The sequence below is a fragment of the Perna viridis genome, chromosome 6 (assembly GCF_037379345.1).
Source record: "Perna viridis isolate PV_CMFRI_1.1 ecotype Kerala chromosome 6, ASM3737934v1, whole genome shotgun sequence".
Classification (NCBI taxonomy): Eukaryota; Metazoa; Mollusca; class Bivalvia; order Mytilida; family Mytilidae; genus Perna; species Perna viridis.
Genome location: NC_142450.1, coordinates 3,808,442 through 3,820,832, shown reverse-complemented (window position 1 = coordinate 3,820,832; position 12,391 = coordinate 3,808,442). Strand labels below are relative to the sequence as shown.

At 31.6% G+C, this 12,391-nt stretch overlaps 1 protein-coding gene across 13 annotated transcripts in view; it reads left to right on the top strand.

Moving 5' to 3' along the window:
- Nucleotides 1-12,391, top strand: part of LOC148613260 (diacylglycerol kinase zeta-like) — a 106,783-nt gene that overhangs the window by 73,925 nt on the left and 20,467 nt on the right. For 4 of the 13 annotated variants that reach the window (XM_088586545.1, XM_088586553.1, XM_088586550.1 and 1 more), the window contains 6 exons: nt 1,291-1,412; nt 5,009-5,044; nt 8,218-8,297; nt 8,984-9,044; nt 10,288-10,555; nt 11,382-11,450. In XM_088586545.1, coding sequence (XP_088442671.1) covers nt 1,291-1,412; nt 5,009-5,044; nt 8,218-8,297; nt 8,984-9,044; nt 10,288-10,555; nt 11,382-11,450 — 636 coding nt within the window. The remainder of the gene's footprint in view (nt 1-1,290; nt 1,413-5,008; nt 5,045-8,217; nt 8,298-8,983; nt 9,045-10,287; nt 10,556-11,381; nt 11,451-12,391) is intronic. The other 9 variants (XM_088586556.1, XM_088586552.1, XM_088586551.1 and 6 more) reach the window with 6 other exon arrangements.

Below are 12,391 nucleotides of genomic sequence, written 5' to 3'. Positions count from 1 at the left end.
CATATTACTCAAACTTTTTTCAGTGCAAATATTTTATGTAGTTTGATTACTTTTTCTTTGGATTGTTTTTGTTTTTTTTTTCGTTTTTTTTTCCCTTATCATAGCTAGGGAGTCGTTTAGTAACTGAATTGATCCATTCAGCTATTATATGTATGGTGATCTGTCATTGATTCATCAAACTGATTGGTTAAATCTATAATTAGTCTGTTTTACATTATGTATATGACTACCGATCATTTCACATTTTGTTTTTATACCTCGCTAAGCAAAGTGGTGAGGTATTATGTGATGCCCTCTGAATAGTTGTGTGTCTGTCTGTCCCCTGACATCTTGAAAAAAAAATAACAAAATCTTTTTGAAACCTTGCACAATTGTGCAGTACTGTACAATACAGATTAAGTTAAATTATCAGCAAAATCCAGTATGTTGTTTTCAAGTTAGGTCATTTTGAACATTTTACCATCCCCCTTTTTTCACTGTTACATGGCAGGGTACATTTGTATCACTTAATGTTCAATTAATGCCCTATTTTTCCTTTTTACTGAAATGAAATAATGGTTATTGATATACATGTATATTAAAAATAAAATTAATTAATTTTAATATTGTTTCTGTTACATGATTTAGATATTTTGAATTCAAAGTAAAATTATGATAACATCAGTAATCAGTCAATAATCAGATAATCATTTTAATCAGTCAGTAATCTGGTAATTTTTTATCAATCTATCAGCAAGCCATCAGTCAATAATCAGGTCATCAATTCGAAAAATAGTTGGATGGATCAGTTCAGAGACTGTGAGATGTACGGAGTTTTTACCTCAAATTTCTAATTTTGGGGATGCAGCTTACTTTTTTCATAAGAAAGAGGTAGGAGAGTCTTGGTATAGACAAAAACATGAACTGACCTGAATTGACATGAATGAAATATGATATGATGATTAATAAGCACTAGGAAGATGCAGGTTCAGTTGAAAATTTTTCCTGGGTTGAAGTGAATCCATGTATTGAAGTTTTTGTTGAGTCAGTCTATTGTTATTGTTCATGTAATGTAACTCTGAATTTCAAAATGAGCATTTTAAGCAAGAAAAGCAATAATTTTGACTGGAAGTGGATTTCATCCTGGCAACTTAAAAGAATGTGCTTCCTAAAATTGATAATTTTTAGATCCATTTCAGTGTTTTTTTCTCAAATTAAGCCCATAGTGTCTATCCTCCTTTGGTCATCATATCCCTAGTCCATAGAACTGTGCAGACTTCTTGCAAGTCGACTGATTCACTCCATATATAGTCCTGATTTGGCATTTTTCAGCCCACCTTCCATGCCTGAACGATTACGGATACAAGTCAGTCGAATCAGTATGGCTGATTACGAAATGTTACATTACGACAAAGACAAGTTGCGTGAAGCTTGTAAGTTCCGAGAATGCCAATATCTATATTTATAGGTTATTATTAATGGCATGTGTGGTTATATGGATCCAAACACTGCTGCACCTGAATCACAAATTTTGCTTGGAATTACAATCTGATCACAATAATACCTTGACTTATGCTATATTGTACTTCTTGACAGCAACTCTATATGCAACTTTATAACTGAAAAAAAAAATACATTGCAAATTCTTAAGCTGTTGAAATTTGTTAAAAGTTGATAGATATGAAAGAAGATTAAATGAAATCAATCTTTTCACAATTTTTCATCAGACTGTAATTACATCAGATTTGGAGATGTAAATTTTATGATATTGTTTTGTGTATAGTTTTGCTGTCAGATGTTTTGATAAGCTAGTGAAGTTATTATCAGGAAGTTATTAACACATTTTATTATGCTTTTGCATGGTACAATTTTATTCACCATATATATATGATACTAACTAGGGCATGGTATTGGTTGTAAAAAATTAATAATTTTCATTGAAAGTGATATTTTCTATTCAGTTGGTATATTTTTGCAATTATGGAGATAGTCCTAGGGTAAGGGATGCAACTCTAACAAATCATTGAAACGTTTGTATTCTGTATTTTACACCAATCTCATGTAAGCATCAAGGTAACTTGGACTGATTTCATTCTATTTCAAATGAAAGCTTGATGGGCTTTGGTGAAATTGAATATGGTACAAACGTATCACTGATTTCAAGAGTTCTGTCCCTTACCCTAGGTCTACCTCCTTAAATGCAATATTTTTCATTCCAATGGCATAATTTTTTGTTTAATGCAATAGTTATCATTCAACTGGTATATTTTATTTATGCAATAATGGCAAATATTACATTCAAATGAATGAAAAATACTGCATTAAAATAAAAAAATTAAAGACAACTAAATAATAAATTATGGCATTCAAAGGAAGAAATATACTTATTGAATGAAAAATATTGCATTAAAATACAGAGTTAAACCAATTTAATGACAATTCAAATGAAACATTATGCCAATCAAATGACAAAATATTGCATTTAAATGAAAAGATTGAATAGAAAATACTACATCCAGATGAACATTTTTTCAATGAATACCATTCCATAATTATCCCATTTTATTAAACCCTTAACACCCTGAATCCATTTACTAATATAATGACAATATAAGTATGCATGCTTATGTAAAACAAGGTGTTTATAAAAATAATTGGTAGAAGGTCATTAAGATTAAACACTTCAGCTTTTTGATGATTCAGTCCCAATATGATTTTAATCACTTCAGAGGAACATTTAAGGTAAAAATGTAAGTTCTTATTCTGTATATTTATTACTGCCAGAGAAATTACCAACATCTGGTCAAGGCACGAGTGCAGTAAGTATTCAAGACTTCTAATTTAAGGGAGTTAAAAAATAAGCATTAGGAGTCAATATTTTTTGTACTTTGTTAATGAATTTTTGAATCAAATATATGAATAAAGTGAAGAATACATGTATATAAAGATTTAGAAATATGTCACTGGCTAAATACTTAGTTGTCGTCACTTAAAAGTTGCAATGAAAAGAAGTTTTCTAGTACGTAACAAGTCCAACCAAAGTCCAATAAATCTGAAATTATATTACAACTTCTACTACTGGGCACTGGTTAACATAAGTTTGTTATGTGAAATTTACTTGTGGAAATGTTTTTTTTTTTTTTATTATTATTTATACCATCTTGTTGGTCTTGGGGTAGCATGGTTGCCTTGATTTTGGGAGGTCAAGGGTTTGATTTTTGTATGAGTCAATCCAAAGATTTTAAAAATGGAAGCCAAGAATGCTGTATTTTTGGGAATGAGTGATAATTGCTCTGAGTCAGAATAATGTGTCCGAGTAGGGTAACATGATGAGTGGTTGCTTCTGTCATCTAACACTTTAAAAGATCCGACGGCGTGTCCAATTAGTACAAATCAGGGTCTGTTTGATTGGTCAGTTGGTCTCTTCCTGAAATGTGCAAAATATCTGCCATAGGACTTTAAACCATATTCAGCTTGACTAACCTTTTATTCTGAATGTCAACTTAGTAGTTTCTTTTTTTTTTACACTAAATAATTTTACAGGATTTATTGTTGTAATAAATGAAATACATTTATTAGTAGGTCCTTTCAAATATATCCCTCTAAAAACAACAATACATTCATGGTGACGGATAACTGTCAGAAGGAATTTAATCAACCATAAATACCTTTCTTTAAACGTAACAAAAGTATATTACTTTTGTTTTGAGAAAATAAGTAATATACTATGATTTCCTATTTCTTTATCTTATTGTCCATAAAAGCAATGTGAAATTTGGGTTTACTATATGTAACTATTTTTGGGTCCTTCTCAGGTACATAGTGGTCTGAGACCAGTGATCAGACTTTGCTGAAATTTGGTAGGGTAGTTTTGTGTTGTTTTTACTTGATCTTCATTCGCCACCAGTATAGGCAGACAGATTGTACACGAGTTGTTTTTACTCCAAATTTCAATGACAGAGAGACATATGACCTCCTGTAAAGATCATATTGTATACCAGATGACCACATGTCACAGGTTGATTAAAATAGAGACAACATTACCTCCATTAAATATAAGTAACTTCATTCATAAAATTGTACCATGTAAAAGCTATAACATTCATTTTAAAAACTGGTAAGAAATTTTAGTTGTTAAATTAATGGCAAATGATTTCAAAGGTAAGTCACAGATATATACAGGTAAGTTTTTATATGTAGGCACTTGGGCATATAAGTTGTTTTCTCAATTTATTTTTTTGTCCAAAATTTTTACTTTCTAAAGCATTCAAAACAGAAGACCATTTTGTACATATATTTAGTATGCTATTTCTGGGAACTTCATAATGGTGCATAGTTATCGGAAGTTTCTTTTTTTGTTTTAGTACCAAACTTATTAAAGTGCATATATAGTTACCTGTCATATTTTTATCATCGTATTTACACAGGTGTAAAATTGTATAAAATTCTTGAATACTCTAGTGTAAGTTTGTACAAAAAATCTGGAATACACAACTGAAAGTTTGTACAAAAATGTGGAATACAAAACTGAAAGTTTGTACAAAAATTTGAAATACTCAACTGAAAGTTTGTTTAATTATCACAAATACACAGATATAAGAAAAGAAAGATTTCATAGTTAAAAATTAAACATTGTAACAAAAAGGGATTTTATATCATATTTTGTGATATGTCTCATGCTAATTGCTTTCTATATGTATTTTTTCACTAAGTTTGTACACAAGCAAATATTTCTCACGTGAATTTCATGTTAATTGAGCTTCACATGAAATTCATGTGAACTTCACATGTACTTCACATGAAATTAACGTGATTTTCATGTGAAATTTACTTAACAAGAATTTCATGTGAACAAATTCATCTGAACTCTGTTCAAAGTTTATTTGCTCAATTCTGGTGAAAATCATGTGAAATTCGTGTGAAAATCATGTAATATTTGTTTGAAAATCATGTGAAATAATTTCGCCTGTGTATCATTACATCTTATGTTACTGGCTTACTGTATTGTATCTATTTCTGCTCATTGTAGATAGTATGATGGAACTTGTTAAACGAGATAAAAGAGGTTCATACACAAAACTTGCTTTCCTAAAGCTTTTATTCACATAGCACCAATAAGGCTGTAGCCAGGGATAATACAATCTTGATTAATTTTCATTATAATAGCCCCACCCAGTGAGTGGGTGGTATAGTCCCACCCAGTTAGTGGGCGATATATTTGTATGTAATCTAGAATTTAAAAGAAAGTGCTTCATAAGCCTTTGAAGGCTGGCTGATAATGTAGAATATATTGATGTAACAAAATGAAAACTCAGGCTGCACTATGATAAAAAATAATATGTAAATAATATATATATATTGGAGTCACCTTGTCTGTCCATGTTTCTGTCAAACTTTCATTGCAATTTTATATATCTTGACTCCTCTTTGGCGGATTGATATCAGCTTTGATACAGGCTGTACAAACAGTTTTGGTTGCTGTTCAAAATTAATTTCCTGTTTTGTTGGACTTTCCATATTTCACTATATTGATTGAGCTGGGTATATATACAGTACCTGAACCGATCTGTGCAACAAAAATTGTGATCAGTCATCGATCACCAATCAGTTTCTGGTCAGTCATTGATAAGTCAAGCTGATCCATTAAACCAATGATCGCATCACGGCTACAGCACGGTCAATGATTTTACGTTTTTTGTTGTTTTTTTTTTTTGGTCAATTTTACACATATGTACATAATGTAATAGATTTAAACATCAATTTCTACTTTTATTTTACTTTTCTTTTATTCTAAACAGATCTTGCGTCATTTTACACAACAAAACTGCGATCAGATCGGTCACCGGTCATCGGTCCGTCAGTGATCATTCAGTCAACGGTCATCGATCAGTCAAATCGTTGCGCCAATCAGTTCAAGGACTGTAGCAGTTAATGTGAGGCTTCCTGTTGTTTTAAGGATACATTAGGATCACTTTGTGTCCATTATCCATACATATACCTTAAACTTATAATCACAACTCTTCCTTAGCAGCTGTTGACTCACAACTGTATCAGAAACATTTATGTTTTCAGTATGTTAGTACAGCCATCACACCGTTTGATTTGCATTGACGTTTTTTTAAATAAAAAACATGATGATTCCCATCATAACAGACCTTGTTAAAAGCCTTTGAAGAACTTATCTTCTTTTTATGGTTACCAAAAGTGCTGAGAAGGACATTGGTGTCAAACCAAATCATCATTTGTAAACATTGTTTAACAACTGGTGAATAATAACCACTGATGATTGAGAATTTGTGTTAGGGTTGGGGGGGGGGGGGGAGAGTGATGTCTGATTTCATTTGTTTTTTTGCCTGGCTACAGCTCTTAATTGGTTTTAGCCATTGACACATCTGAAACATTTTTAACACTTTGTGTGCTCTCTCATCATGCTTCACAGAATAAAACATAGGTTTACATTTGGTTGTCATAGTTTTGGCAGTTAACCTTTTGTAACTCATATAAGATCTTGTGATCATTACTGTTAACATACCGTATAGCAGGAAATGTTAGCAAGATTGTTTTTTTTGCAATATTATTGATGTGCGAAAAAAAAAAAGCTGGCCATTGATAACTCCAGATATTTCACAGTAATCTTTATATATTGTATCTTTAGACACAAAAGATAGCTAAATTTAATACCTGGCCTATTCATAGAACAAATCTTGAAATTTGGCACCCATGAAAATTACCCGCTATACAGTATATAACATGGTAAAGTACCAATTAAGATTTTACATCCCATATTAACTATCAGATGGTATAAAGTGATATTCATATATGTCTGTCTGTCCATATTCTCATCACACTTTTGGTTCTTGTAACACTAAGCTTCAAAGAACAATTAAAATCAGGTCAAGTTTTTTAATGGTGAATAATACATTCACCTATTAGAACTCCCGGCTCTTTTTTCTCATGGAGAATTTGGGATGCAGGTGAATAAGATTAAATTCCTGTAATTAACTACCATAGGCCAGGTCCCTGCCATACCATACCAGGCTGAATGGTCCAGTTTTTTAATGGGTTTGAATTTTTTTGTTTTGTTTTAATATTCACAATGTTTTTGTTGATGAAATGTCCCTCTTGATTTCTTCTGAATATTTAGGGCCTATCACCTCTACTGTGTGTGTGTATTTATTGACCACTTTGTGATATCACTTTGGATGAGATTCTTATTATGTACCAGTATATGTGAGGAATATGCCTCCCTATGGTTGAAGGTTGAAGGACCATAAGGTTTTCTTCAATGTCTTTCAAATGTCCCCCCGCCGCTAACCAAAAACAGACATAGAAATACTGGTGTCCTTCTGTCGTTTGGGTGCATTTGTCCATCCAGTCACACTTGTGGATGCAACTCCTTGAAAACTACTTTACAGATTTCGTTCAGATTTTGTAGAATTGTTTGTCACCATATGCAGTTGATTATATTACACTGTCATGTGACTTAAGCACATTTTTTGTGGCAGCATAGGACATATGGCTACAAGTTGCTTGTTGGAGATGAGAATGATAGAAATAATTTTTTGATTCCTTACTAAATTAAATGAGTTTCCATTAACTGCTTCCACCAAGTATATAGGTGATAGAGTAATAATTGGTTGGCTCAGCAACAGAGTAATGTGACCTAGTAGGGTGACATGTCTACTTGCGGGCTGTTGCTTCTGTGAGCTAGCACAATAAAGATGAGCCAGTACAAAGAAGGGTCTGTTCTATTGGTCAAACACTCTTGTCCTGATTTGCATAAAATATCTGACTTATGATTTAAACCAATATTGTTAGACCTATATCAGTCAACCCTTAACTGCTTCATCGCTAAAAATATCTTTTTTTAATTTATATTGAATGAGTGGAAGCATAACTTAGTTAACACTTAGTCTGCTTTATTCACTAAAGCATATACATTTTGACTATTCAAATGCATTTTCTTGTACTCTAGTACTTTCTCTATTGTGTTTTTTTTTGTCTTTCCATTTCAATTTCTCTTATACTTGTAGCATTTTAAATTCCAATAATTTTTGTACTGTATGGTAATTCATTCTCTTTTTTTAAAGAAGTAATTTTCACTGCTTATCTTTTTTTTTATCACATTTTTTAAGTAGTTGTTCATTTTCATTTCTTGTTTGCTTTTCTCTAAAGTACACAAAAAAATGAGTTTCATGACACTTTTATGGTATTTAATATTGTCTGCTTGTTTATTAGCTGTACCACTGGGACTGATTGTCGTTGACAACAATGCTGATTTAGAACAGGTCAGACAGATTATCAACAAACTACATCAGGTTAGTTGAAGAGTTCACTCCCTTTGCAAAAAAAACAACAACAAAAAAAACAAGAAGATGAATGCATTATCTTTAGCCACAGAAACTGTGACTTTAGATATTGTAGACTTTTCAACAGTTTTTGGTTCAAAGTGTGACTTAATCATTATAAAGCTAGTATGCCTTTTAAAAAGCTGTCAATGGAAAATTCAGGTAGATGCTATGATATGGGGGGCACAGGGTAAATTTTATTCCACTGAATTTTTTGTCTCAATGTATATGTCATGTATGTCATATAATTTCAAGTTTTGTTTTAAATCAACCATGAATGACTCAGAAAATGATTTTATATTTACCTAACAAAGCAACCAATTTTTGCTAAAATTAAAGAGTTATTTCCCTTTTATCAATGAATTTTAATGCTTTCTGTGTAATTTATTTCTCTCTAATTGTTGCAGTTAATCAAAAACCATCACTCAGCTTTGAGAAAGGATGCATTTGTGATGTGGAATGGATAAAAATATTTTGAAAAAAAAATTCATGTGCTGCATACTGCCTTGATTTTACCTGGCACTCTCTTAATGTTTATATCCCTACTCATTGGATGGTATGTAAATTTTAATCACCTTCTCTGTTTGTCAGACAAGACAACTTGGTGATTTATTTTAAAATATATTTGTTTATCTAAGGAATCTTTACTATTTCAGAGTGATTCAGATGAAACCTTCACAGTCAACAAACTTTCTCCAAAATGGTGCTTTTTAGACTGTAAGTATTATAGTGCATGTATTTTACTATAAAACTTACTAATAAAACAAAGTATGTATGTTCACTGAAATCTATTCAGTGTGGGTTTTAGGTTGCCATGGGCACTTCTTTGTTTGGAGATTCATGTTTGCTTAACTTGCCTTGTTTTGCCCAGATGCAAGAGTTTGTGGGAACCACATACCTGTTAGCCTTTTTTAAAGAATCAGAGAGGGCGATCTCCCTCTTTTCAGCTTTTCTAAGAAGAAGATTTAGGGTGATGATCTTTTTTGCAGAAAAAAAGGTCATTTTTCTAGAGAGCCAAGTACAGAGATAATACAAAGACAAAAAATCTATGATAATCTCGTGAATCTACTGAGGGTTTCTAATCAAAATTTGAGTAATAAGTACAACAAAAGGATTAATTATTTGTTGATTGTTTCTCAATGATTATTATGTTACATAAACATTGCATTTATATCAATTTAATTAGCCATTTAGAACATGATTTGTGCAATATTTCTGCTAAGAGAGAGATTTTTGGGAGAGAAATTTGTGAAAGGGGGAGATTTGTGTCTCCAACTTTGGAGACTTTCTCAAAAAGGGAGATTGATCAAGAGAGGGAAGGGTTCACAGGTATGGAACCATCCCCCGAGGGATCACACAAAAGTCTTTTAAATTGGTAGTCATTGATGTCCCATAAAAGAGATAAAGTGACCTAGTTGGCTGAAAGTCAGAATGTTGTGTAGCAGTATGGTGATATACATGCAGGCTGTTGCCTCTTTATGCTAGCTCAATTCATGATATGAGATGATTATGGTCTGAAACATTGTACACTTTGGTATTTACATGTTTTGTAGGAGTCACAGTTCAGAAATAATCTTACCAATATAACTATAACTTTGTATTGAAGGTCGTTCACCATGTTTAAATATGCTGATGAAGCATATAGATTAAAGAGATGTCCACTTTTACAGATTCTGACCCTAGTTTCTATGTATTTTGACTGCAGTTATGCTCTTTGAATTGTTAATCTTTCCATAATACCTATGCTAACATCACACATTTTAGGATTGTCATGAAATACACTAAAAAATACCAATTGTCACAAATTTGCGCAAGCAGGTTTGAGCATGATAATTATTGCCTGATGCAATGAAAGGGAGATAATACAACTTCCAGGTTTGACATGTTGTGTTTGACCTTGAAGTTAAGGGTATCGTGTTATTTTAAACTAACACTTTAAACTCATTCTCACTCATTTCAGCTACAACTGCAGAGAGATTCTTCAGAATAGACAAAGCCCAAGAACATTTACACTATATAACAGACATTTCCTCCGAGGACTTGTACATCCTAGATCCTGATTTACAAAGCCAGAGAGGAAGTAGTGCAATTATTTCTACATCATCAGAAGCTTTCACACCTTCAGATATAATGACTCCTAATGATAAAGTGTTCAGTGAAAACATGACACAGGATAAGGATTTAGTTTTCACCTTCTCTATGCCTGTAACACCTCCTAAATCTCCTGGGTAAGTATCTAGGGAGTTATCTCCCCTGATATTTGAAATTTGCTTCCTGCAAGTATCTAGGGAGTTATCTCCCCTGATATTTGAAATATGCTTACTATAAGTCTAGGCTGTATAAACAGAGTTAGGTAGTAACATGTATAACCATTTGTTTGTTATGTGTAGGGAGATGATATGGTGCTTTTTGTGTAGTGGCATTAAAATTGTATTGATATGATATATTAAAATGCCTTGTTTGTCCTTTAAAATAGTTCTGTATATTTTAATGCGTTGTATGCCATGAACAATGAAATTTTTAAAATTTAATGCTTTCATGTACGCCCTAAACAATAATAGTTTGTTCCATATATTATAATACCTAATACTGTCAAATGAATTGTCAAAGTTTCTAATTCCAACAAGTCTTGGTTAGATAGTTTATAAAAAACATCAAATAGCACTTGTTACAGCTCTTATAAGGGTTTAAAGATGCAAGACTTTGGCAACGGAAATCCTTCACTGACTAGATTAAATATGAAATTAATTTATTTTGGAAGTTAATACATTCACATATTTCTGACATTTGAGTAGTTGTACATTATGTTTGTGGTTTTGATTGCAATATAAGCTTGATATAAGTCTCAGCACAAAAAAAAACAACTTAGAAATTTATTCTTAGATGATAATGTTAGCGTATACACATGTATTATTTGGCATTCATAATGAATAATTTATAATCAGTGTGTGCATTTAAGTTAAAACAGTTGTATAAAGTTTATTTTATTTAATTCAATGTAAAATTAAAAAAAAAAAAGCAGTTTTCTTTGACATTTTCCAAATCTCTCCTCAGCCACAATGAGATAAGGATTTCTTATGAGGGACAGAATTCTCTGACTGTCCCTGGAACTGTCAATGGCAGGTCAGTTTTTTAAATCCCTCTATTTTTTTGATGTTGTGTGCCTATTTTACTTTCCTAACTGGGTTTTGTGAATTCTCTTAATCCTTAATGGTGAATAATTTTAACTCACAATTTTTACCATTTCTTTATACACATTTTATACTCAGCATCTTGTATAAACCACAAATTTTCACATTTTGTACCAATTTCAAACTTGGCATAGTGCAAGAAGGTCACCAAATTGCACAATATTTTTTTTATGAATTTCTCTTTATGTTGAAATAAAATAGACTCAAAAGTTTTTTTGTTTTTTTTTTCAAATAGAACCTCATCATTGTTTACCAATATTAAATCTGTATATATTAAAAACATTTATATAGTTTGTACTGAGTTTTTCATCTGAATTTTCAAGGAATGCTACAAGCCATTTCAAAATTGTTACTTCTTTCTCAGAAATTTTGGATAAAAGCAATTATTTCTTTATTATTCATATGGCCCTAAAGTTGATATTTACATTATTTTAAGGTTGAAAAAAAGATTGAGCTTCTATGATTTTGATGGTCACTCGGATGAATTTTCCAAAAATCAGAAACACATTTTTAAAACCACTTTCATTGTTACTAAAAATGTGATTACAATTATAAACCAGGTAAAAATATGTCATTAAGGATTGTCTAAATGCCAGAAAGTCCCTGATTGGCTGAATAAACTTGTATTCCTTGTATCCCTACTGCTTGGGAAAGGTTAAAAGAACATTTGGGCAAGTAAAATTCACATGATCAAGGCAACCTCAATTCTATGACTTACTAATTCAGTTGCCTTTCATGACAAGTCATTACAGCAAGTAAAATAATTTGCTTCACAGAATATAATTGGTCTGGTTTTGATTGAATAATCACCTTACCTGACCAGTTGTCTGAATTGACAAGGTGATTTAAACTTTCAATCATTCCATAGGTATT